The 25,656-nt window shown below is 60.4% G+C and overlaps 1 protein-coding gene across 7 annotated transcripts; it reads right to left on the bottom strand.

Moving 5' to 3' along the window:
• Positions 1–778: 778 nt before the first annotated feature.
• On the bottom strand, positions 779–10,280 carry LGALS2 (galectin 2). Of its 7 annotated transcripts, none has more exons than XM_077949775.1 (6): positions 10,093–10,196; positions 4,007–4,124; positions 3,101–3,115; positions 2,713–2,780; positions 1,105–1,264; positions 779–941 (listed from the first exon to the last, which is right to left on the bottom strand). In XM_077949775.1, the coding sequence occupies exons 4-6, from the start codon at positions 2,772–2,774 to the stop codon at positions 792–794; spliced, it is 372 nt and encodes a 123-aa protein (XP_077805901.1). In that variant the 5' UTR covers positions 2,775–2,780; positions 3,101–3,115; positions 4,007–4,124; positions 10,093–10,196; the 3' UTR covers positions 779–791. The 7 variants fall into 7 exon arrangements, with proteins under 7 accessions (XP_077805901.1, XP_077805903.1, XP_077805898.1 ...); XM_077949777.1 differs by having other exon boundaries at positions 779–976; positions 4,007–4,075; positions 10,093–10,163; XM_077949772.1 differs by having other exon boundaries at positions 4,007–4,075; positions 10,093–10,150.
• Positions 10,281–25,656: the final 15,376 nt, after the last annotated feature.

Here is a 25,656-nt window from a genome sequence, read left to right as displayed (position 1 = left end):
CCCCTCCAGGGAGTTTAGAAAGCCAAGGACCCCCCCCAATCAAGGCCCCCAGCAGGGGAGGGAAGTAGACACACCAAGGGGAGGGTAATGAGTAACCAGGCTGGAATGCCCCTGAGATAAGAGACCCAGGTGGGAGCCTTATCTGCAGTTCCGGGAACAGCTCCTGGCCCAGGTGCCTGGGACTGGTGTCTGTCCCATAATCCCACAGAGTAGCGTGGCATTTGCTCTGGCGATAGTGGGGGCAAGTAGACAGGAACAAGTGCGTAGAACTGTTGGGAGCATGTCTCAGCCTCCCAACGTGGCAGCCGGGTGTCCTCGTATCTCAGTTTTCTCCTCAGTATCTTGGAAATGCCAGGAGCATTAAAATGCATAGAAAGAGAAATGCCCTCCTTAGGTATCAGAAGACCAGTTAAATTTAGCCACAAACAGCCAACGTCAGGGAGTGAGCTCCCTGTCACTAGAGGTGTGCAACCAGAGGATGTGTGGCAGGATCACTACGGGACCTCAGGATCCCTGAGAGCGGGACATTCTGGATCATGGGGTGCCTGCATTCAGAGGTCCTCAGACCAGAGGTATCCCATGTTTTGGTAAACTCGAGGGACCCAGGAGAGAAAGAATTCTTGAACCGCAGTTCTTGCCACAGGAAGACTCCATAAAAATGGATTATTTTGTTTGCTTTTAGCCTTGGGGCAGGAACTGCCGGTAGAGATAGGGGGACACACCCAGGACCCAAGGGCTGTTGATCCTGTTGTGACTCAGACCTCAGACGGGGAATCTCGGTTGTTAGTCTTTTATTCTTTTAACTTGAAAGAGGACGTGTTGAACCCGCCCCTCACGCTCAGGTAGCTCAGGTGGCTGTGGCCCAGCCTGTTGGGAAAGGTCAGCTCATGCCCATCTGGCAGCTTCACCTTGAATTTGTCACTCTCAAAGGTCACCGTGAACTGTGGAAAGGAGGATGTCAAGGAGGCAGGAGGCCCTGGAAATGGACCAGGGCAGTGCCTGATGGCTCAAACAAGGCCAGCGCCTGTGTCCAGGCCAGGCTCCCTTCCATCTGGGCCCTCCCCTTGACATCATCCCCAGTGCCCTTTCCCCTCTTGACCTCACCTTGACCTCTGACCCTGGGCTGAAGCACAGGTGATCTTCCCGTTGTTCTTGCCCCCAGTTGCTGCCATCCAGTGAGTTGCAGACAATGGTGGATTCGCTGAAGCGAGGGTTGAAATGCAGGTTCAGCTTGTCTGTCCCCTGGCCCAGGTTAATTACAAAGCTGTAGGAGAAGGGGTAGCAGGTGAGGTTCAGGGCTCAGGCCTGGATAAAGCAGCTTGGGTTAGAGGATCTTGGTTGGCCACAAGCTGGAAGAACCAAAGGTTGTGTTAGTTGAGATCTGTGCCTTAAAACAAGGGAGGTAACAACCTGCTCAGACTTAGCACTGTGGTAGCACATTCCATTTGGAGCAGGGATCAAGTTGTTGAGAGAAGGGTAACTTATATTGACAGCTTCAGGAATTGGGGGTGGCTCTCCTGGGAGAGAGAAATGCTATCTATTAGATATCTGAAGACCTATTAAATTTAGCCACAAACAGCCAACCTAAGGTGGTGAGCTCCCCGTCACTACAGGTATGCAACCGGGGTTGTATGACTTCTAGGCAAGATCACCACAGGATCCTGGCCTCGACCTGCAGGGTTCCTGAAAGTGGGGCATTCTGGGTCATGGGGTGCCTTCATTCGGGAGTCTCAGACCAAGGGTACCACACATTTTGGCAAACTTGAGGGGCCCAAGTAGGAGAAAGAAGTCACTTTTCTCTTAGCTCCTATGATGTGCATCTGCCCGCCCCCTCTCTAATCAAAAGTAGATAAAGCATAGGGCCGGGCGTGGTGGCTCAAGCCTGTAATGCCAGCACCTTGGGAGGCCGAGACGGGCGGATCACAAGGTCAGGAGATCGAGACCATCCTGGCTAACACAGTGAAACCCCGTCTCTACTACAAAATACAAAAAACTAGCCGGGTGAGGTGGCAGGTGCCTGTAGTCCCAGCTACTCGGGAGGCTGAGGCAGGAGAATGGCATAAACCCGGGAGGTGGAGCTTGCAATGAGCTGAGATCCGGCCACTGCACTCCAGTCTGGGCGACAGAGCGAGACTCCATCTCAAAAAAAAAAAAAAAAAAAAAAAAAAAAGTAGATAAAGCATAGTTCCAAGATGGCACTAACATGTTCTGCAGGCGAGACAGCCCTTCACTGGATTGTGACTCACGGAGGCGGTGAGGCCTCTGGTTCTAACCAAGAGGATGCCAGCAAGACCACTCAGCCTTCCCTGGTGGCTGCCCAGGTTTAATGAGCATGAAAGGCCAGCCTGTGGCCATTCCACTGGGTAAAGAGGGTGGTGTCTCTGGGGATTTGGGGGTTCCCTAGAGGCACCTGCCCCACAGGGGGCCAGGCAGAGTTCCAGGGACTTCTCCACCTTCCCTTTCAATGGCTGTTGGGGCAAAAGAACAGAGCATATGGCATCAACTCTGAAATTCTTCAGGTCCCCAAACCTAGCCTCAGACATGAAGTGGGGGCCAACAGGGGTGTGGGGAGAAGGGTGTGAAAAAGGGCCCATTGGCCTGAAGTCCCTCTTGCCTGACCAGTTCACAGGGCTGCCCTGCCCGCCCCTCCCGCCCCTCCCGCCTTGCCTGTTCCAGGCCTGCAGACTCCCCCCACCCTGAAACCTTGCTCACCCATCAGCGCCATCAGCAATCCTGCCTGTGATCTTCAGGGTTGACCCCGGCTTCATGTCCATGTTCTTTTTTTTTTTTTTTTTTTTTTTTGAGACGGAGTCTCGCTCTGTCACCCAGGCTGGAGTGCTGTGTCCGGATCTCGGCTCACTGCAAGCTCCGCCTCCCGGGTTCACGCCATTCTCCTGCCTCAGCCTCCTGAGTAGCTGGGACTACAGGCGCCCGCCACCTCACCCGGCTAGTTTTTTTGTATTTTTTAGTAGAGACGGGGTTTCACCGTGTTAGCCAGGATGGTCTCGATCTCCTGACCTCGTGATCCGCCCGTCTCGGCCTCCCAAAGTGCTGGGATTACAGGCTTGAGCCACCGCGCCCGGCCCATGTCCATGTTCTTAACCTCAAGTTCCCCCTGAGCCAACAGAGAAACATTCCACTCGAGTCCCCACAGAAAATCAATCCCACACTTGCCCAGCACCTTCATCCACCTCATCCCAACCCAGCAGCAGATCTCATAACTCCCCTGCCCACATGAGGATGCAGGAGGCCACCAAGCTGGAAAGTAGCAGAGCCAGAGCGCTCTGATCAAGGCCTCCCAGAGCTTCCCCACTCCCTGCACTGTTTTGCTGTTATCCACCCCAACCCGAGGAGGCACAGGGCCCAGTTGGGGGAGGCTCAGTTTGCCCATCGATGAAATGGACAGAGTGCTTCCTGCCCAGTTCCACAAAGTGTTCAAGTGATTAAATCACGCTGCCCTCTGCAGAACGCCAGAAACAAAAATATGATATGGAAAATGACTGTATCAGAGGCACGAGGTCTTGGCCCATCCAAAACTAAGAATCTGGCCAGGTGGCTCACGCCTATAATCCCAGCATTTTGGGAGGCCGAGATGGACTGATCACCTGAGGTCAGGAGTTTGCAACCAGCCTGGGCAACGTGGTGAAACCTCGTCTCTATTAAAAATACAAAAATTGGCCGGGCGCGGTGGCTCAAGCCTGTAATCCCAGCACTTTGGGAGGCCGAGACGGGCGGATCACAAGGTCAGGAGATCGAGACCATCCTGGCTAACACGGCGAAACCCCGTCTCTACTAAAAACACAAAAAATTAGCCGGGCGAGGTGGCGGCGCCTGTGGTCCCAGCTACTCGGGAGGCTGAGGCAGGAGAATGGCGTGAACCCGGGAGGCGGAGCTTGCAGTGAGCTGAGATCTGGCCACTGCACTCCAGCCTGGGCGACAGAGCGAGACTCCGTCTCAAAAAAAAAAAAAAAAAAAAAAAAAAAAAAAAAAAAAATACAAAAATTACCTGGGCGTGGTGGCGGGCACCTGTAATCCCAGCTACTCGGGAGGCTGAGGCAGGAGAATCACTTGAACCCTGGAAGTGGAGGTTGCCATGAGCCGAGATCGTACCATTGTACTCCAGCCTGGGTGACAAGAGTGAAATTTCATCTCAAAGAAAAACAAAAAAAAAAGACCGGGCTCAGTGGCTCACACTTGTAATCCCAGCACTTTGGGAGGTCGAGGCAGGCGGATCACGTGAGGTCAGGAGTTCGACACCAGCCTGCCTAACATTTAACCTCGTCTCTGCTAAAAAGGCAAAAATTAGCCAGGTATGGTAGCACGCATCTATAGTCCCAGCTACTTGGGAGGCTGAGGCAGGAGAATTGCTTGAGGCTGGGAGGCAGGGGTTACAGTGAGCCAAGATCACGCCACTGCACTCCAGCCTAGGTGACAGAGCAAGACTCTGTCTCAAAAAAAAAAAAAACAAGAAAAAAAACTAAGAATCTATAAAACTATAAAACTCCGCAAGTCCCATGTCTGAATATGTCCATCAAAGTCTCTCTCCAAGCCTCATTTTCCCCTTCTGTAAAATTGACTAATTTGATTTATTCATTTAGAAAACAGTTGCTAGCCTGGGTGTGGAAGTGTGTACTTGCATTCCAGCTACTCGGGAGGCTGAGACAGGAGAGTCCCTTGAGCCCAGGAGTTGGAGACCAGCCTGGGCAACATAGCGAGACCCCCATTTCTATATTTTTGTTGTTGTTGCTGAACGCCAGATGTATGACACACCCTGTCACACCAGGGAGACGCCACCAACCTTCAAGCTGGTTTTGAGAGGATTCAAGAACATGTTTGTGAAATCCCATGCACAGGGCCTCACATAGACCAGCAGCAAATCAAAGAGCCACCATCATTTATTGTTTTAATTTCCTTTTCCTTTTTTGTTTTGTGTGTGTGTGTGTGTGTGTAGTTTTTTTTTTTTTTTTTTTTAAGCAGAGTCTTGCTCTGTCGCCCAGGCAATGGTGCAATCTCAACTCACTGCAACCTCTACCTCTCGGGTTCAAGCGATTCTCCTGCCTCAGCCTCCTGAGTAGCTGGGATTACAGGCATGTACCACCATGCCTAATTTTTGTATTTTTAGTAGAGACGAGGTTTCACCATATTGGCGAGGCTGGTCTCAAACTCCTGGCCTCAACTGATCTGCCCGCCTCAACTCCCCAAAGTGCTGGGATTACAGGTGCAAGCCAAGCCCAGCCTTAATTTTCTTTTTTAAATTTTTTCTTTTTTTTCTGGACAGTGGTCTGCCCGAATGACCATCATTTTGATTACTTGTTGTTATGATTCATCTGCTCCTTATTTTCCACAGGAAAGTAGCATCTGAATTTCTGTACAGCAGAGCCTCCTCTAGCCTCACGTGGTTACTAGGGAAGATTTCTAAGCTGGGTTTTCAAAGCTCATTACCCAAGGCTGGGTGTGGTGGCTCACGCCTATAATCCCAGCACTTTGGGAGGCCGAGTCGGGTGGATCACCTGTGGTCAGTAGTTTGAGATCAGCCTGGCCAACATGGCAAAACCCCGTCTCTACCAAAACTATAAAAATTAGCCAGGCGTGGTGGTGGTGTCTGTAGTCCTACCTACTTGGGAGGCTGAGGCAGGAGAATCGCTTGAACCTGGGAGGTGGAGGTTGCAGTGAGCTGAGATTGTGCCACTGTACTCTGGCCTGGGCGACAGAGCAAGACTGTCTAAAAAAAAAAAAAAAACCTCATTACCGAAGACCAGTTTTCACATCTATGACCAGAGTGCAAGGGTTGCTCTGACCAGGATGCAACAGGCACCAAAGATTTAGAACAACTTATAAGAGGACACTTTTACATTGTAGGAGTTCTGCTCACTGACTTTTTTCTTTTTTTTTTTTTTTCCAGAAAGAGCATAATCTGAGATGCCCTGAATGAGCTCATTGAACTGGGGCAATCTGCCAGAAGTCAAGGACAGTGGCCATGGGAAGACCCTTAGTGCCCTCTCACTGGCAGCCACCGCCTCTCTGCAGAGGAGGAAGTGATACACTGGCTACACATAGCGGGAGACTGTAAGGTATTGCCCAACTCTCCCACAGGCAGTTAAGTTCTTTTGTTTTTCCTTTTTTTCTTTTTTTTTTTTTTTTTTGACATGTTGAGATGGAGTCTCACTCTGTCGCCCAGGCTGGAGTGCAGTGGTGCGATCTCGGCTCACAGCAACTGCCACCTCCTGGGTGCAAACAATTATCCTGCCTCAGCCTCCCGAGTCGCTGAGATTACAGGCCCCCACACCTAGCTAATTTTGCTTATATTTTTAGTAGAGACGGGGTTTCACCACTTTGGCCTGGTTGGCCTCGAACTCCTGACCTCAAGTGATCCTCCCTGCTGGGCCTCCCAAAGTTCTGGGATTACAGGTGTGAGACACCACACCTGACTTTTTTTCCTTTTCTTTCTTGGCTTTTTTTTTTTTTTTTTTTTTTTTTTTTTTTTTTTTGAGACAGGGTCTCACTCTGTCACCCAAGCTGGAGTGCAGTAGCACAATTATAGCTCACTGCAGCCTCACAGCCTCCTGAGCTCAAACGATTCTCCTGCCTCAGTCTCCTAAGTAGCTAGGACTATAGACGTGTGCCACCATGCCCAGCTAATTTTTAAATTTTTTGTAGAGATAGGGTTTTGCTATGCTGCCCAGGCTGCTCTGGAACTCCTGACTCTCAAGTGATCCTCCCACCTCAGCCAGTAATATATATATTTTTTTTGAAAGGTCTTGCACTGTCACCCAGGCTGGAGTGCAGTGATGTAATCATAGCTCACTACAGCCTTGACCTCTTGGGCTCAAGCAATCCTCCCACCTCAGCCCCCCAAATAGCTGGGACCACAGGCATCCTACCTGGCCCAGCTGATTTTTTTTTTGAGATGGGGTCTCACTATGTTGTCCAGGCCAGCCTTGACCTCCTGGGCTCAAAGGATCCTCCTGCCTCAGCCTCCAAAGTGTTGGGATTACAGGTGTGAGCCACTGTGCCCGGCCTGGCAGTACATTTTAGAAGAGAAGCCTGGAGGAGGCAGCAATGCTTAACCCAGAACAGTGGGCCATGACAGTGGGCAGCATGTCAGACACGAGGCTGCTCAGACCAGGGCTTCTCAGCCTTGGGCCTCTGGACGTTTGGGACAGGCATTTCTTTGTTGGGATCTGTCCCATGTGTTGTGAGATGTTGAGCAGTATCCCTGGCCTCTAGCCACTGGATGCCAGTGACACCCTCCCCTGAGCTGTGACAAGCAAAAATGTCTCCAGACAGGATCCATTGTTCCCTGGGGGCAAAACCTCCCTGCTTTAGAGAAAGTGGGGATTGGAGGCTGGACACCTAACCCCCAACGTCTGCACTTAACGTAACAGGGGGTGGTCCAGATTTTGGAGCCAGACAGATGGGATTAAAAGCAGTCTCTCGCTGACAAAGAGCATTACCTCTGGGAGATGAGGTTACCCAGTGAGGACAGTCCCAAAGGGGCTCAAACAAGAAGCAGAACACAGGTGTGCCTGCCACACAGCAGGCACTCACAGACGTATGCCCTGCGCGCACACACGTCTAACACCAAGCATCAGGAGATGGCTCCCTGCCTCCTCCCAGCAGCCTGTGCCCACACCCCGAGCCCTGCAACAGTCAGGCCGGGGTGCGGGAGCTGGGACTGGGCTAAAAGAAGCACCCCCACTCCCCTTGCAGCTCCTGGGGGCTGCCTGGCTGAAACAGCAAAGCTCGAACCCCAAGGTAGAGGTGGGGACTGCTGCAGGGCAGAGGCACTCGGAAGGCCAGGATCGGTGGTGCACTTGGACAAATAGGGATGCTGAGAGCGATGGGAGGGTGCAGGCCTGGGAGCCTTGTCCCCACCCAAAAGAGTCAAAGTCTCAGAGAGAGACAGGCAGAACTTCGTGGGGGTGGGGTCGTCCCTAGAGCTGGGGGGTGGGGAGTTGGGGACCCAGACTCTAGTGCCGACTCTGCCCCTAATTGGTAGAGGGGCCTGGGACCAGCCTAGCCCCTTTCTGGGCCCTGGTTCCCTTATCTATCATATAAGCAATTTGGATGATGTGGCCTCTGGAGACGGAGAGAGAGGAAAGAAAAGGCAGAGGTGGAATGACCAGGAAAGAGAAGGTTGGGAGAGTCTGTGGTCACAGCAGTCCTCCCCGAGAGGCAGAGAGTGATGAGGGCATAGACCCTTCCACGCAGGACCCCTGGCACGTTCACGTCCTGCATCCCCCCTGCACTTGAATAGCGCCCCACCAAAATTCATGTCCACCTGGAACCTGTCAATGTGACCTTTTTTTTTTTTGAGATGAAGTCTCACTCTGTCACCTAGGCTGGAGTACAGTGGCGCGGTCTCGGCTCACTGCAACCTCTGCCTCCCGGGTTCAACCGATTCTCCTGCCTCAGTCACCCAAGTAGCTGGGATTATGGGTGCCCACCACAATATCTGTCTAAATTTTATTTCTTTTTTCTTTTTTTAGTATTTTTGGTACAGACAGGGTTTCACCATGTTGGCCAGGCTGGTCTTGATCTCCTGACCTCAGGTGATCCACCTGCCTTGGCCTCCCAAAGTGACGGGATTACAGGTGTGAGCCACTGCACCCGGCCTCAATGCGAACTATTTAAAAATAGTTCCTTTGCAGGTGTAATCCACTTAAGAGGTCAAACCGGTTTAGGGTTGGTCCTAAATCCAATACGAGCAGTGTTCTCATAAGAAGAGAGAAATACAGACACAGAGACGGAGACACAGAGGAGGTCATGTGAAGTCGGAGGCAGAGATTAGAGTGATGTAAGTCAAGGAATGCCAGGAGCCACCAGAAGCTGGAAGAGGCAAGAAAGAACCCTCCCCTAACACCTTCAACAGGAGCATAGCACTTGGTTTTAGGCTTCTAGTCACCAAAACCAAGACAGAACAAACGTCTCTTGTGTGAAACCACCCACAATTTGGTGGTAGTTTGTTACTGCAGCCCTAGGCAATGAATACACCATCTAATCCTCAGAAGATCAGCCTGTGATCCCATTCCACAGATGTAAGGAAGACTGGGGCTCAGAGAGGGTCAGCGACTTGGCCAAGGCCACACAGTAAAGCTGCAGAGTCAGTTGTAGAAGCAAAGAATCAGAGACCTCAGGCCGGGCGCGGTGGCTCAAGCCTGTAATCCCAGCACTTTGGGAGGCCGAGACGGGCGGATCACGAGGTCAGGAGATCGAGACCATCCTGGCTAACACGGTGAAACCCCGTCTCTACTAAAAAATACAAAAAACTAGCCAAGCGAGGTGGCGGGCGCCTGTAGTCCCAGCTACTGGGGAGGCTGAGGCAGGAGAATGGCGTAAACCCGGGAGGCGGAGCTTGCAGTGAGCCGAGATCGCGCCACTGCACTCCAGCCTGGGTGACAGAGCCAGACTCCGTCTCAAAAAAAAAAAAAAAAAAGAAAGAAAAGAAACAAACAAAATTAACCAATGTGGTGGTGCATGCCTGGGGTCCCAGCTACTCAAGAGGCTGAGGTGGGAGGATTATTTGAGCCAAGGAGGTCAAGTCTGTAGTGAGCTATGATCGCCACCACTGCACTCCACCTGGTGACAGAACAAGATGCTGTATTTGTTGTTGTTTTGTTGTTGTTGTTGTTGTTGTTTTGAGATGGAGTTTCACTCTTATTGTCCAGGCTGGAGTGCAATGGCGCAATCTCGGCTCACCACAACCTCCGCCTCCCAGGTTCAAGCAATTCTCCTGCCTCAGCCTCCTGAGTAGCTGGGATTACAGGCATTCACCACCAGGCCTAGCTAATTTTGTATTTTTTTTTAGCAGAGACAGGGTTTCTCTATGTTGGTCAGGCTGGTCTCAAACTCCCAACCTCAGATGATCCGCCCGCCTCGGCCTCCTAAAGTGCTGGGATTACAGGCATGAGCCACTGCGGCTGGCCCAAGATGCTGTTTTTTAAAAAAAGATTTCTGTCCAACTTGTTTGCTGCACAGATGGGGAAACTGAGGCCCAGAGAGGAACAGCGATGGTTTTCCCTAAAAGCCCCCACCCAGGCAAAGACAAAGATGAACGGAGTGGGGCAGGCATCGGGGAACTGGTGTCCTCACCATCATGGTGACAGCTCCTGGTGGCAGCTCCCAGCGGCTCCTGGAGGCCTGTGCTTAGGGTCTTACCTCGTGGTTAAGCTTGTATCCTAGAATATTACACATTAACTCCCTCAAGTCCCTAAGTGAGGACTTTGCCCCTTCTACCTGGTATCTCCCTGCCTGCATCTCCCAGTACCCAGCACAAACAGGCAGAAGACTCCTCAGCCAGCTCCACCCCACCCAGCCCGGAGCATCCTCCTGGTCTCCCTCCAGCCCAGCCTCCCCCTCCTCAGCGCTCCCAGAGCGGGAGAGGGGAGGCAACCCCACCTCTGCCCCCACACAAACCGCAATGCAGCCGCTTGACAGCTTTCCCAGCCTCCCTCACTGAACCCAGCTTCCTTGTCTGTAAAAAGAGAGATTTGCTTTGCAAGAAAAAAAAAAAAAAAGGGTAAGCTTCTAATTTTTTTTAAACGGAGTCTCGTTCTGTCCCCCAGGCTGGAGTGCAGTGGTGTGATCTTGGCTCACTGCAAGCTCCGCCTCCCAGGTTCATGCGGTTCTCCTGCCTCAGCCTCCCAAGTAGCTGGGACTACAGACACCCGCTACCACGCCCGGCTAATTTTTTTGTATTTTTTGTAGAGACGAGGTTTCACCGTGTTAGCCAGGATGGTCTTGGTCTCCTGACCTCGTGATCCACCCGCCTCGGCCTCCCAAAGTGCTGGGATTACAGGCTTGAGCCACCACCCGGCCTAAACTTCTAATTTTCCGTGATGTCATGATTCACTGTCAGAGAGCATTATGTTTTCTACTTCCCTCCCCATATTATGTATCCGATCGGACATGTAGGTTTCTTTTTTTTTTTTTTTTTTTTTTGAGACAGAGTCTGGCTCTGTCGCCCAGGCTGGAGTGCAGTGGCCAGATCTCAGCTCACTGCAAGCTCTGCCTCCTGGGTTTGCGCCATTCTCCTGCCTCAGCCTCCCGAGTAGCTGGGACTACAGGCACCTGCCACCTCGCCCAGCTAGTTTTTTGTATCTTTTAGTAGAGACGGGGTTTCACCGTGTTAGCCAGGATGGTCTCGATCTCCTGACCTGGTGATCCGCCCGTCTCGGCCTCCCAAAGTGCTGGGATTACAGGCTTGAGCCACCGCGCCCGGCCGGACATGTAGGTTTCAAAACCAATACATGGATTCAAAGAAAAGATTTCAAAGTATTTACAACAAATTGTCAAAAGCAGAGAAGAGCTGGGTGCAGTTGCTTAAGCCTGTTATCCCAGCACTTTGGGAGGCCAAGGCGGGGGAATCACCTGAAGTCAGGAGTTAGCCACCAGCCCGGCCAATGGTGAAACCCCGTCTCTACTAAAACTACAAAAATTAGCTGGACACGGTGGCTCACGCCTGTAATCCCAGCACTTTGGGAGGCCGAGACGGGCAGATCACGAGGTCAGGAGATCGAGACCATCCTGGCTAACACAGTGAAACCCCGTCTCTACTAAAAATACAAAAAATTAGCCGGACGTGGTGGTGGGCACCTGTAGTCCCAGCTACTCAGGAGGCTGAGGCAGGAGAATGGCGTGAACCCGGGAGGCGGAGCTTGCAGTGAGCCGAGATCACAACACTGAACTCCAGCCCGGGCGACAGAGCGAGATTCCGTCTCAAAAATAAATAAATAAAAAATAAATAATACAAAAAGTAGCCGGACATGGTTGCGGGCACCTGTAGTCACAGCTACTCCAGAGGCTGAGGCAGGAGAATCGCTTGAACCCAGGAGGCAGAGGTTACAGGGAGCCGAGATCAGGCCACTACACTCCAGCCTGGGCGACAGAGTGAGGCTCCGTCTCAAATAAAAAATAAATAAAAGTGGAGAAGGACTGGGAGGGCTGAGTGGGGGACATGGAGGATTAAAATGCTTTGCTGTTGACTTCTGTTACTTATGTAACTGGCATGCTTACTATAGACAATTAGAGATATTAAATAAGAAGAAAAATAATCACTCATAATGCCACCGGCAGGACGGAACCGGCTTACTCTATTGGCACATTTCCTTCCAGGCGGTTCTCCACAGATTTATATTATAGACATCCCTCTGTCTGCGCATTTGTTTATCTTTCTTCATTTGGGAAACATTAAAGACCACAAATTTATATTTCAGAACCATACTTTAACGCCTGTGAAATATTCTACCTTTCAACAACTGGATTTATTTAACCAATTTCTTTCTGTTGAATACTCACATTAATTCTAAATTTTTGCTATTAAAAATACTGCTGCATTAAATCTATTTGGACATAAAGTTTGGCTGCATTGTGACAACTTATGGAGGGCAGATTCCCAGAAGAACTTTTCTAGAGCCCAGGATTTGGTGAGCCAGTGCCTTTTCCATCAGAGTTGGCGGTGGCCACTCCGGGCAGGATGTGGGGAGCTGGCCTTGCCCAGGGCCCTCGGTGCCAGGAGTCTGCAGGTGGTTCACTGCCCAGTGCCCATGTAGGACACCACCTTCAGTCCCCTGCCAGCCCGGAGTGGGGAGTGACTTCCCCCTTTCACCCACAAGGAAATTAATCCTCTCTTGGCCTTCCTCCCAGAGGCATGGTAAAACCCCAGTGAGATAAGGAATTTTAAAACGCTTTCTCCCTGGAAACTAATCAACAGAAACTATACCTTTTAAAGGTGGCACTTTTCTGATTATCATAATAATATTATCTCACCATAGAAGGTTCCAGAAAGTACACAAAGTTAAAGGAACTTAAAGTTCACTTGTTTTAAAAGAATGTTCAAAAGCAGGAGAACATGACCATACATATGATTTATATACTTTGCTGTGTATATGTTTTATACCAATGAAAGATTTTAAAAAAAAGAAAAAAGAATGGCTGGGCGTGATGGCTCACCCCTGTAATCCCAACACTTTGGGAGGCTGAGGTGGGTGGATTGCTTGAGTCCAGGAGTTCGAGACCAGCCTGGACCACATAGTGAGACACTCTGTCTCTACTAAAAAAAATTTTTTTTAATTAGCCGGGAATGGTGGTACACGCCAGTAGTCCCAGCTACTTAGGAGGCTGAAGTAGGAGAATCACTTGAGCCCTGGAGATCCAGGCTGCAGTGAGCCATGATTGTGCCACTGCACTCCAGCCTGGGTGACAGTGACGAACCTTGTCTCAAAGGAAAAAAAAAAAAGAACAGAAATCCCGATACTCACTTCTGTAACCTTGTCCTCTTAACAATGGCTACCTTCTGAAGGGCATTCTGCACTTTGCAAACCACTTTCTCCAGCCCTCATCTCTGTTCTCACCCCATTTTTCAGGTGGGGAATTAGGGATCCCAGGACTCATGTGACTGGAAAGTAGCAGAGCTTACTGTCTAGCAGCCAATCCCTGGCTTAGGCACCTGCCAAGGTGTGTGGCACTGCCCTCACTTAGCAAAAAGAACATTTGACCTCCAGTGTGACCTCGAGCCCTCTGTGTGGTGGTCGCCTCTGAGATGGCCCCAATGATCTCCAGCTCCTGGTAATCACACACTTGCCTAATCAGCTCCCTTGAGCATGGCTGGACACGGGACTCGCTTCTAACTAAAAGAATACTAGAATATGGCAAAAGTCATGGGATGTCACTTCCAAGGTTAGGTTACAAAAAAAATGTTGTCTCGGTGTCTCTCTCGCCCTCTGCTCTGCTCTTGCCCTGGGGAAGAAGCAATGAAACCACCCTGTGAGTAGCTCTATGGAGAGGCCCATGTGCCAAGGAACTGACGTCTCCAGTCAACCACCAATGAAGACCAGGACCTGCCAACAGCCACGTCTTGGCATTGGATGTCACCCCACGCCAGCCTGGAGACAACTCGTGCAGCCGACACCCTAACTGCAGCCTTGTGAGACCCAGAGCCAGAGGCTCCCAGCTAAACCCCAGATGGATTCCTGCCCCAAAGAAACCATGAGAAACGTGTTTCTTATTTTAAGTCCCTACATTTTGGGTTAACTGATATATTTTGCCAAGCAATTGTTACTGGAAGGTTGGTAGGAGGAAAAAATATTCCTCCCTCCCTCCTGAGTAAAGAATCTTTGGTCCATAGATGTCCACAGATATTCTATACTACTATGCTGATTTTTTTTTTTTTTTTTTTTTTTTTTTTTTGAGATGGAATCTTGCTCTCGTCACCCAGGCTGGAGTATAATGGCACCATCTCGGCTCACTGCAACCTCCGCCTCCCAGGTTCCAGCAATTCTCCTGCCTCAGCCTCACAAGTACCTGGAATTACAGGCACCCACCACTACACCCAGCTAACTTTTTGTATTTTTAGTAGAGACAGGGTTTCACCATGCTGGCCAGGCTGGTCTTGAACTCCTGACCTCGTAATTCGCCCTCCTCGGCCTCTCAAAATGCTGGGATTACAGGTGTGAGCCACCGTGCCCGGCCTATACTAATCTTTTTAAAGAACCAGACCTTGGTTTTTGTTTCCTTCATATTTTTTTTCTGCATTTTTTTTTTCCAGACAGGGTTTTACTCTGTTGCCCAGGCTAGAGTGGACAGTGGTGCAAAAACGGTTCACTGAAGCCTCGACCTCCCAGTCTCAAGCAATCCTCCTGCCTCAACCTCCTAAGTAACTGGAACCACAAGTACATGCCACTATACCTAGCTAACTAAAATTATTTTTTTCTTTTTTCTTTTTTTCTTTTTTTTTAGAGATGGAGTCTCACTGTGTTGCCCAGGCTGGTCTCAAACTCCTGGGCCCAAATGATCCTCCTGCCTCAGCGACCCAAAGTGCTGAGATTATAGGTTCGAGCCACTGCACCTGGCATTCTTTTAGTTTTTCTTTTATTTAACTGCTGTTTTTGTAGTTTGTTGGGTTGAATGCTTCACTCACTTGTTTTTCATCCTCTCTGTTTACTAGTAAATGTATCGAAGGCTCTAAATTTTCCTCTGACTGCCGCTTTGGCCATTTCTCACAGGTTCTGAGGTGTTCCCCTCAACACTGTAAATGTTACCCTTGAATTAAGACAGAGGGTCAGAAAGTTGTTCTCAGCATTCAGTAACTGTGCTTAATAAATCTTTACTGACTGATTAACTGGATGCCAGTCATCCCCACCGTCATCTTCAGGGAGGAGTTAGAATGTGAAACATCAGTAAAACAGGATTGACTACGTAATAATAAATGATGCTACAGGCCAGGCACGGTAGCTCACACCTGTAATCCCAGCACTTTGGGAGGCCGAGGCATGTGGAACACCTGAGGTCAGAAGTTCGAGACCAGCCTGGCCAAACATGGTGAAACCCCCGTCTCTACTAAAAATACAAAAATTAGCCGGGTGTGGTAGTGGATGCCTGTAATCCCAGCTACTTGGGAGGCTGAGGCAGGAGAATCGCTTAAAACCAGAAGGTGGAGGTTGCAGTGAGTAGAGATCGTGCCACTGCACTCTGGCCTGGGCAACGGAGCGAAACTGCGTCTCAAAAAAAAAAAAAAAAAAAAGCCACTTGGCAGATAGTATGGGACTCAAATCTTGGTTCTACCTCTTCCTAACTGTGTGACCTTGGGCCAAGTCAGTTGACCTCTAAGTTCAGATTCCTCGTGTGTGAAATGAGAACACTAAGTATAAAGGCAGATAAAGTCCAGCCCTTCATTAATACTTAACGGGTGCTGTTTATTATTATCAGAGAGCCCAGTGCCCCACCTGTGTCAGCTATGCAGGAGGCAGTCATCTCCACCTGGCAGATGTGTCTCAGCCCTAAGGACTCTGGGAATGTTCTCCTTACAAGGCCCCAGGGTTCCATTATGACTTTTGTCTGCCTGAGGCACTTCCGCCCCTTCCTACACACATATACATAGTTAATATACATAAATATGTGTGCACATATATGTAATTCTATTTTACAGCTTCATCAAATGAATATATTCATATTATACATTAAAAATGTGGGAGCCAGGTACAGTGCCTTAAACCTGTAATCTCAACGTTTTAAAGGCCAAGGCAGGCGAATCGCTTAAGCATAAGACTTTAAGACCAACCTGGGCAACATGGAAAGACCTCATCTCTACAAAGATATTTTATTTTTTTTAATTTTTATTTTTATTTTGAGATGGAGTTTTGCTCTTGTCGCCCAGGCTAGAGAGCAGTGGCGCAATCTCGGCTCACTGCAACCCCCACCTCCTGGGTTCAATGATTCTCCTGCCTCAGCCACCAGAATAAATGGCCGCGATCCCGCCCCCAGCAGCCGCCCCGGCCCGCCCCCTGCGATCCGGCCCCCAGCAGCGGCCCCGGCCCGCCCCCTGTCGGCTGGGAGCCAGGGCGGACTCACAGCCTGTTTCCGACATTCCGAGTAATGTCATCTCCCCCTCTGAAAATTATGAACTCTTTCACAAACGGGTGTACACCCCTAGTGTGTACACCCTCAGAGAGTGTACAACCGTCTGTATTGGGAATCATATCATCCTCTTCCCCCCGAATATTAAGAACGGTAGCCCAAGAATGTTTCTCCTACATGTGATGTTGGGTGTCCTATCCTCCTCTCCCAAGTGGATATTCGCAGCAATATCAATGGGGGCGTGTACACTTTTTGTGATATTTAAGGTAATATCATCCTCCTTCCAGTGGATATCAGGAACGAATCTATTAATCATTAATATTAATAAATATAATAAAAATTAATAATAATAATAGAAATTAATGATCACAATGAAGATAGTAAACATTCATAGTGGTTTACAATGTGAACGATTTGTAATATTAATTAATAATAATATCACTATTAATAATCAAATAATGATATCAGAAATTAATTTTACTTATATCCATACACAGTGATGCTGGTAACAAACTAATACTTAGTATTAGGGACTAATAAGATTGTTAAATGACATTAATATTAATCATTAATTTTTAGCCTGCATACTCATGTGTTTGAAATGATTATCCGTAATTAATGATGGTATCCTATTAATTATTAGTAAGATTGATAATTATTAAAATCGATCATTAATGTTTAATAATCATATTATTACTCCTAATACCACAGGCAGGGTACACCTACCTGTGATGTTCCTAATATCCTGGGACGGAGAGCATTATTTTAGTTTTAATATCGCACTAGCTGTACACACACCCCGTGACCCTGATCCTAATATCCCGGGGAGTAGAGTACAACATGACTCCCAACATCGCCATGACTGGACAGCCACCCAGTAATATTGCTCCTAATATTCCCGGAAGAAGCCTATTCTATGACTTCCAATATCGCAAGGAGGGTACAGCTCTTCTGTGATATTGTTCCTACTATCCGGAGGGGGAGAGGATGATAATAATGATTCGCAGGCTGTGTTCACCGGCCCTGTGATATTGTTATTAATATCCTGGAAGGGAGAGGGTGATATTACACTCCGTACAGCAGGAAGCGTACACACAGCCTGGGATATTGTTCCTAATATCCAAGGAGGGCACAGGCTATTATTACTTCCAATACGGCAGAGTGTACATTCACCCTGTGACATTCTTCTTAATATTCGAAGGCCGAGAGTTTGATATTACTCCCAGTATGGCAGAGACTGTACAACCCCGTGTGATACTCTTCCTAATATCCGGAAGAGGAGAAGATGGTGTTAATCCCCAAATGGCAGAAGGTGAACACAAACTCTGCGATATCGGTGACGCACCCTCAGCGTCTTGGGGACTAAGAGCCAAACACCATGGCCCTCGGCTATTGGGAGCCACATCGCCAGGGAGTGAGCCAAACCCTGGGATCCGAACCACAGCAGCCGCCCCAGTCCGCCCCCCGGTGGCTGAGGGACCCATCGCCACAGGGAGAGCCACGACCCCCGATCCGGCCTCCAGCAGCCGCCCTAACCCGCCCCCCGGCGGCTTGGGGACCCATCGCCGGGGGATGGTCCACCACCCCCGAACCGGACCCCAGCAGTCGCATCGGCCCGCGCCATCCCGGCTGGGGAACGCAACGCCGGGGGTGGCCCACCACCACCGATCCGAACCCCAGCAGCCGCCCCGGAACGCCCCCCGGCGACTGGGGGCCCCATCGCCGGGGGGTGGCCCACCACCCCCGATCCGGACGCCAGCAGCCGCCCCGGAACGCCCCCCGGCGGCTGGGGGCCCCATCGCCGGGGGGTGGCCCACCCCCCGCGATCCGGACCCCAGCAGCCGCCCCGGAACGCGCCCCCGCGGCTGGGGGCCCCATCGCGGGGGGTGGCCCACCACCCCCGATCCGGACGCCAGCAGCCGCCCCGGAACGCCCCCCGGCGGCTGGGGGCCCCATCGCCGGGGGGTGGCCCACCCCCCGCGATCCGGACCCCAGCAGCCGCCCCGGAACGCGCCCCCGCGGCTGGGGGCCCCATCGCCGGGGGGAGGCCCACCACCCCCGATCCGGACCCCAGCAGCCGCCCCGGAACGCGCCCCCGCGGCTGGGGGCCCCATCGCCGGGGGGTGGCCCACCACCCCCGATCCGGACCCCAGCAGCCGCCCCGGAACGCCCCCCGGCGGCTGGGGGCCCCATCGCCGGGGGGTGGCCCACCCCCCGCGATCCGGACCCCAGCAGCCGCCCCGGAACGCCCCCCGGCGGCTGGGGGCCCCATCGCCGGGGGGGTGGCCCACCCCCCGCGATCCGGACCCCAGCAGCCGCCCCGGAACGCCCCCCGGCGGCTGGGGGCCCCATCGCCGGGGGGGTGGCCCACCCCCCGCGATCCGGACCCCAGCAGCCGCCCCGGAACGCCCCCCGGCGGCTGGGGGCCCCATCGCCGGGGGGGTGGCCCACCCCCCGCGATCCGGACCCCAGCAGCCGCCCCGGAACGCCCCCCGGCGGCTGGGGGCCCCATCGCCGGGGGGGTGGCCCACCCCCCGCGATCCGGACCCCAGCAGCCGCCCCGGAACGCCCCCCGGCGGCTGGGGGCCCCATCGCCGGGGGGGTGGCCCACCCCCCGCGATCCGGACCCCAGCAGCCGCCCCGGAACGCCCCCCGGCGGCTGGGGGCCCCATCGCCGGGGGGGTGGCCCACCCCCCGCGATCCGGACCCCAGCAGCCGCCCCGGAACGCCCCCCGGCGGCTGGGGGCCCCATCGCCGGGGGGGTGGCCCACCCCCCGCGATCCGGACCCCAGCAGCCGCCCCGGAACGCCCCCCGGCGGCTGGGGGCCCCATCGCCGGGGGGGTGGCCCACCCCCCGCGATCCGGACCCCAGCAGCCGCCCCGGAACGCCCCCCGGCGGCTGGGGGCCCCATCGCCGGGGGGGTGGCCCACCCCCCGCGATCCGGACCCCAGCAGCCGCCCCGGAACGCCCCCCGGCGGCTGGGGGCCCCATCGCCGGGGGGGTGGCCCACCCCCCGCGATCCGGACCCCAGCAGCCGCCCCGGAACGCCCCCCGGCGGCTGGGGGCCCCATCGCCGGGGGGGTGGCCCACCCCCCGCGATCCGGACCCCAGCAGCCGCCCCGGAACGCCCCCCGGCGGCTGGGGGCCCCATCGCCGGGGGGGTGGCCCACCCCCCGCGATCCGGACCCCAGCAGCCGCCCCGGAACGCCCCCCGGCGGCTGGGGGCCCCATCGCCGGGGGGGTGGCCCACCCCCCGCGATCCGGACCCCAGCAGCCGCCCCGGAACGCCCCCCGGCGGCTGGGGGCCCCATCGCCGGGGGGGTGGCCCACCCCCCGCGATCCGGACCCCAGCAGCCGCCCCGGAACGCCCCCCGGCGGCTGGGGGCCCCATCGCCGGGGGGGTGGCCCACCCCCCGCGATCCGGACCCCAGCAGCCGCCCCGGAACGCCCCCCGGCGGCTGGGGGCCCCATCGCCGGGGGGGTGGCCCACCCCCCGCGATCCGGACCCCAGCAGCCGCCCCGGAACGCCCCCCGGCGGCTGGGGGCCCCATCGCCGGGGGGGTGGCCCACCCCCCGCGATCCGGACCCCAGCAGCCGCCCCGGAACGCCCCCCGGCGGCTGGGGGCCCCATCGCCGGGGGGGTGGCCCACCCCCCGCGATCCGGACCCCAGCAGCCGCCCCGGAACGCCCCCCGGCGGCTGGGGGCCCCATCGCCGGGGGGGTGGCCCACCCCCCGCGATCCGGACCCCAGCAGCCGCCCCGGAACGCCCCCCGGCGGCTGGGGGCCCCATCGCCGGGGGGGTGGCCCACCCCCCGCGATCCGGACCCCAGCAGCCGCCCCGGAACGCCCCCCGGCGGCTGGGGGCCCCATCGCCGGGGGGGTGGCCCACCCCCCGCGATCCGGACCCCAGCAGCCGCCCCGGAACGCCCCCCGGCGGCTGGGGGCCCCATCGCCGGGGGGGTGGCCCACCCCCCGCGATCCGGACCCCAGCAGCCGCCCCGGAACGCCCCCCGGCGGCTGGGGGCCCCATCGCCGGGGGGGTGGCCCACCCCCCGCGATCCGGACCCCAGCAGCCGCCCCGGAACGCCCCCCGGCGGCTGGGGGCCCCATCGCCGGGGGGGTGGCCCACCCCCCGCGATCCGGACCCCAGCAGCCGCCCCGGAACGCCCCCCGGCGGCTGGGGGCCCCATCGCCGGGGGGGTGGCCCACCCCCCGCGATCCGGACCCCAGCAGCCGCCCCGGAACGCCCCCCGGCGGCTGGGGGCCCCATCGCCGGGGGGGTGGCCCACCCCCCGCGATCCGGACCCCAGCAGCCGCCCCGGAACGCCCCCCGGCGGCTGGGGGCCCCATCGCCGGGGGGGTGGCCCACCCCCCGCGATCCGGACCCCAGCAGCCGCCCCGGAACGCCCCCCGGCGGCTGGGGGCCCCATCGCCGGGGGGGTGGCCCACCCCCCGCGATCCGGACCCCAGCAGCCGCCCCGGAACGCCCCCCGGCGGCTGGGGGCCCCATCGCCGGGGGGGTGGCCCACCCCCCGCGATCCGGACCCCAGCAGCCGCCCCGGAACGCCCCCCGGCGGCTGGGGGCCCCATCGCCGGGGGGGTGGCCCACCCCCCGCGATCCGGACCCCAGCAGCCGCCCCGGAACGCCCCCCGGCGGCTGGGGGCCCCATCGCCGGGGGGGTGGCCCACCCCCCGCGATCCGGACCCCAGCAGCCGCCCCGGAACGCCCCCCGGCGGCTGGGGGCCCCATCGCCGGGGGGGTGGCCCACCCCCCGCGATCCGGACCCCAGCAGCCGCCCCGGAACGCCCCCCGGCGGCTGGGGGCCCCATCGCCGGGGGGGTGGCCCACCCCCCGCGATCCGGACCCCAGCAGCCGCCCCGGAACGCCCCCCGGCGGCTGGGGGCCCCATCGCCGGGGGGGTGGCCCACCCCCCGCGATCCGGACCCCAGCAGCCGCCCCGGAACGCCCCCCGGCGGCTGGGGGCCCCATCGCCGGGGGGGTGGCCCACCCCCCGCGATCCGGACCCCAGCAGCCGCCCCGGAACGCCCCCCGGCGGCTGGGGGCCCCATCGCCGGGGGGGTGGCCCACCCCCCGCGATCCGGACCCCAGCAGCCGCCCCGGAACGCCCCCCGGCGGCTGGGGGCCCCATCGCCGGGGGGGTGGCCCACCCCCCGCGATCCGGCCCCCAGCAGCCGCCCCGGAACGCCCCCCGGCGGCTGGGGGCCCCATCGCCGGGGGGGTGGCCCACCCCCCGCGATCCGGCCCCCAGCAGCCGCCCCGGAACGCCCCCCGGCGGCTGGGGGCCCCATCGCCGGGGGGGTGGCCCACCCCCCGCGATCCGGCCCCCAGCAGCCGCCCCGGAACGCCCCCCGGCGGCTGGGGGCCCCATCGCCGGGGGGGTGGCCCACCCCCCGCGATCCGGCCCCCAGCAGCCGCCCCGGAACGCCCCCCGGCGGCTGGGGGCCCCATCGCCGGGGGGGTGGCCCACCCCCCGCGATCCGGCCCCCAGCAGCCGCCCCGGAACGCCCCCCGGCGGCTGGGGGCCCCATCGCCGGGGGGGTGGCCCACCCCCCGCGATCCGGCCCCCAGCAGCCGCCCCGGAACGCCCCCCGGCGGCTGGGGGCCCCATCGCCGGGGGGGTGGCCCACCCCCCGCGATCCGGCCCCCAGCAGCCGCCCCGGAACGCCCCCCGGCGGCTGGGGGCCCCATCGCCGGGGGGGTGGCCCACCCCCCGCGATCCGGCCCCCAGCAGCCGCCCCGGAACGCCCCCCGGCGGCTGGGGGCCCCATCGCCGGGGGGGTGGCCCACCCCCCGCGATCCGGCCCCCAGCAGCCGCCCCGGAACGCCCCCCGGCGGCTGGGGGCCCCATCGCCGGGGGGGTGGCCCACCCCCCGCGATCCGGCCCCCAGCAGCCGCCCCGGAACGCCCCCCGGCGGCTGGGGGCCCCATCGCCGGGGGGGTGGCCCACCCCCCGCGATCCGGCCCCCAGCAGCCGCCCCGGAACGCCCCCCGGCGGCTGGGGGCCCCATCGCCGGGGGGGTGGCCCACCCCCCGCGATCCGGCCCCCAGCAGCCGCCCCGGAACGCCCCCCGGCGGCTGGGGGCCCCATCGCCGGGGGGGTGGCCCACCCCCCGCGATCCGGCCCCCAGCAGCCGCCCCGGAACGCCCCCCGGCGGCTGGGGGCCCCATCGCCGGGGGGGTGGCCCACCCCCCGCGATCCGGCCCCCAGCAGCCGCCCCGGAACGCCCCCCGGCGGCTGGGGGCCCCATCGCCGGGGGGGTGGCCCACCCCCCGCGATCCGGCCCCCAGCAGCCGCCCCGGAACGCCCCCCGGCGGCTGGGGGCCCCATCGCCGGGGGGGTGGCCCACCCCCCGCGATCCGGCCCCCAGCAGCCGCCCCGGAACGCCCCCCGGCGGCTGGGGGCCCCATCGCCGGGGGGGTGGCCCACCCCCCGCGATCCGGCCCCCAGCAGCCGCCCCGGAACGCCCCCCGGCGGCTGGGGGCCCCATCGCCGGGGGGGTGGCCCACCCCCCGCGATCCGGCCCCCAGCAGCCGCCCCGGAACGCCCCCCGGCGGCTGGGGGCCCCATCGCCGGGGGGGTGGCCCACCCCCCGCGATCCGGCCCCCAGCAGCCGCCCCGGAACGCCCCCCGGCGGCTGGGGGCCCCATCGCCGGGGGGGTGGCCCACCCCCCGCGATCCGGCCCCCAGCAGCCGCCCCGGAACGCCCCCCGGCGGCTGGGGGCCCCATCGCCGGGGGGGTGGCCCACCCCCCGCGATCCGGCCCCCAGCAGCCGCCCCGGAACGCCCCCCGGCGGCTGGGGGCCCCATCGCCGGGGGGGTGGCCCACCCCCCGCGATCCGGCCCCCAGCAGCCGCCCCGGAACGCCCCCCGGCGGCTGGGGGCCCCATCGCCGGGGGGGTGGCCCACCCCCCGCGATCCGGCCCCCAGCAGCCGCCCCGGAACGCCCCCCGGCGGCTGGGGGCCCCATCGCCGGGGGGGTGGCCCACCCCCCGCGATCCGGCCCCCAGCAGCCGCCCCGGAACGCCCCCCGGCGGCTGGGGGCCCCATCGCCGGGGGGGTGGCCCACCCCCCGCGATCCGGCCCCCAGCAGCCGCCCCGGAACGCCCCCCGGCGGCTGGGGGCCCCATCGCCGGGGGGGTGGCCCACCCCCCGCGATCCGGCCCCCAGCAGCCGCCCCGGAACGCCCCCCGGCGGCTGGGGGCCCCATCGCCGGGGGGGTGGCCCACCCCCCGCGATCCGGCCCCCAGCAGCCGCCCCGGAACGCCCCCCGGCGGCTGGGGGCCCCATCGCCGGGGGGGTGGCCCACCCCCCGCGATCCGGCCCCCAGCAGCCGCCCCGGAACGCCCCCCGGCGGCTGGGGGCCCCATCGCCGGGGGGGTGGCCCACCCCCCGCGATCCGGCCCCCAGCAGCCGCCCCGGAACGCCCCCCGGCGGCTGGGGGCCCCATCGCCGGGGGGGTGGCCCACCCCCCGCGATCCGGCCCCCAGCAGCCGCCCCGGAACGCCCCCCGGCGGCTGGGGGCCCCATCGCCGGGGGGGTGGCCCACCCCCCGCGATCCGGCCCCCAGCAGCCGCCCCGGAACGCCCCCCGGCGGCTGGGGGCCCCATCGCCGGGGGGGTGGCCCACCCCCCGCGATCCGGCCCCCAGCAGCCGCCCCGGAACGCCCCCCGGCGGCTGGGGGCCCCATCGCCGGGGGGGTGGCCCACCCCCCGCGATCCGGCCCCCAGCAGCCGCCCCGGAACGCCCCCCGGCGGCTGGGGGCCCCATCGCCGGGGGGGTGGCCCACCCCCCGCGATCCGGCCCCCAGCAGCCGCCCCGGAACGCCCCCCGGCGGCTGGGGGCCCCATCGCCGGGGGGGTGGCCCACCCCCCGCGATCCGGCCCCCAGCAGCCGCCCCGGAACGCCCCCCGGCGGCTGGGGGCCCCATCGCCGGGGGGGTGGCCCACCCCCCGCGATCCGGCCCCCAGCAGCCGCCCCGGAACGCCCCCCGGCGGCTGGGGGCCCCATCGCCGGGGGGGTGGCCCACCCCCCGCGATCCGGCCCCCAGCAGCCGCCCCGGAACGCCCCCCGGCGGCTGGGGGCCCCATCGCCGGGGGGGTGGCCCACCCCCCGCGATCCGGCCCCCAGCAGCCGCCCCGGAACGCCCCCCGGCGGCTGGGGGCCCCATCGCCGGGGGGGTGGCCCACCCCCCGCGATCCGGCCCCCAGCAGCCGCCCCGGAACGCCCCCCGGCGGCTGGGGGCCCCATCGCCGGGGGGGTGGCCCACCCCCCGCGATCCGGCCCCCAGCAGCCGCCCCGGAACGCCCCCCGGCGGCTGGGGGCCCCATCGCCGGGGGGGTGGCCCACCCCCCGCGATCCGGCCCCCAGCAGCCGCCCCGGAACGCCCCCCGGCGGCTGGGGGCCCCATCGCCGGGGGGGTGGCCCACCCCCCGCGATCCGGCCCCCAGCAGCCGCCCCGGAACGCCCCCCGGCGGCTGGGGGCCCCATCGCCGGGGGGGTGGCCCACCCCCCGCGATCCGGCCCCCAGCAGCCGCCCCGGAACGCCCCCCGGCGGCTGGGGGCCCCATCGCCGGGGGGGTGGCCCACCCCCCGCGATCCGGCCCCCAGCAGCCGCCCCGGAACGCCCCCCGGCGGCTGGGGGCCCCATCGCCGGGGGGGTGGCCCACCCCCCGCGATCCGGCCCCCAGCAGCCGCCCCGGAACGCCCCCCGGCGGCTGGGGGCCCCATCGCCGGGGGGGTGGCCCACCCCCCGCGATCCGGCCCCCAGCAGCCGCCCCGGAACGCCCCCCGGCGGCTGGGGGCCCCATCGCCGGGGGGGTGGCCCACCCCCCGCGATCCGGCCCCCAGCAGCCGCCCCGGAACGCCCCCCGGCGGCTGGGGGCCCCATCGCCGGGGGGGTGGCCCACCCCCCGCGATCCGGCCCCCAGCAGCCGCCCCGGAACGCCCCCCGGCGGCTGGGGGCCCCATCGCCGGGGGGGTGGCCCACCCCCCGCGATCCGGCCCCCAGCAGCCGCCCCGGAACGCCCCCCGGCGGCTGGGGGCCCCATCGCCGGGGGGGTGGCCCACCCCCCGCGATCCGGCCCCCAGCAGCCGCCCCGGAACGCCCCCCGGCGGCTGGGGGCCCCATCGCCGGGGGGGTGGCCCACCCCCCGCGATCCGGCCCCCAGCAGCCGCCCCGGAACGCCCCCCGGCGGCTGGGGGCCCCATCGCCGGGGGGGTGGCCCACCCCCCGCGATCCGGCCCCCAGCAGCCGCCCCGGAACGCCCCCCGGCGGCTGG

The sequence above is a fragment of the Macaca mulatta genome, chromosome 10 (genome assembly GCF_049350105.2).
Source record: "Macaca mulatta isolate MMU2019108-1 chromosome 10, T2T-MMU8v2.0, whole genome shotgun sequence".
Taxonomy (NCBI): domain Eukaryota; kingdom Metazoa; phylum Chordata; class Mammalia; order Primates; family Cercopithecidae; genus Macaca; species Macaca mulatta.
The sequence above is the reverse complement of the archived record's forward strand: the minus strand, read 5'-3'. Positions and strand labels throughout refer to the sequence as shown.

Excerpts from the sequence above, each read along its gene's own strand:
- LGALS2 (XM_077949772.1), bottom strand. Across the intron at positions 1,265-2,712 it reads ATTGCTGATGGCGCTGATGG|CTTTGTAATTAACCTGGGCC; the intron begins GTGAGCAAGGTT and ends CTTCTCCTACAG. Across the intron at positions 942-1,104 it reads GCCCAGGGTCAGAGGTCAAG|TTCACGGTGACCTTTGAGAG; the intron begins GTGAGGTCAAGA and ends TCCTTTCCACAG.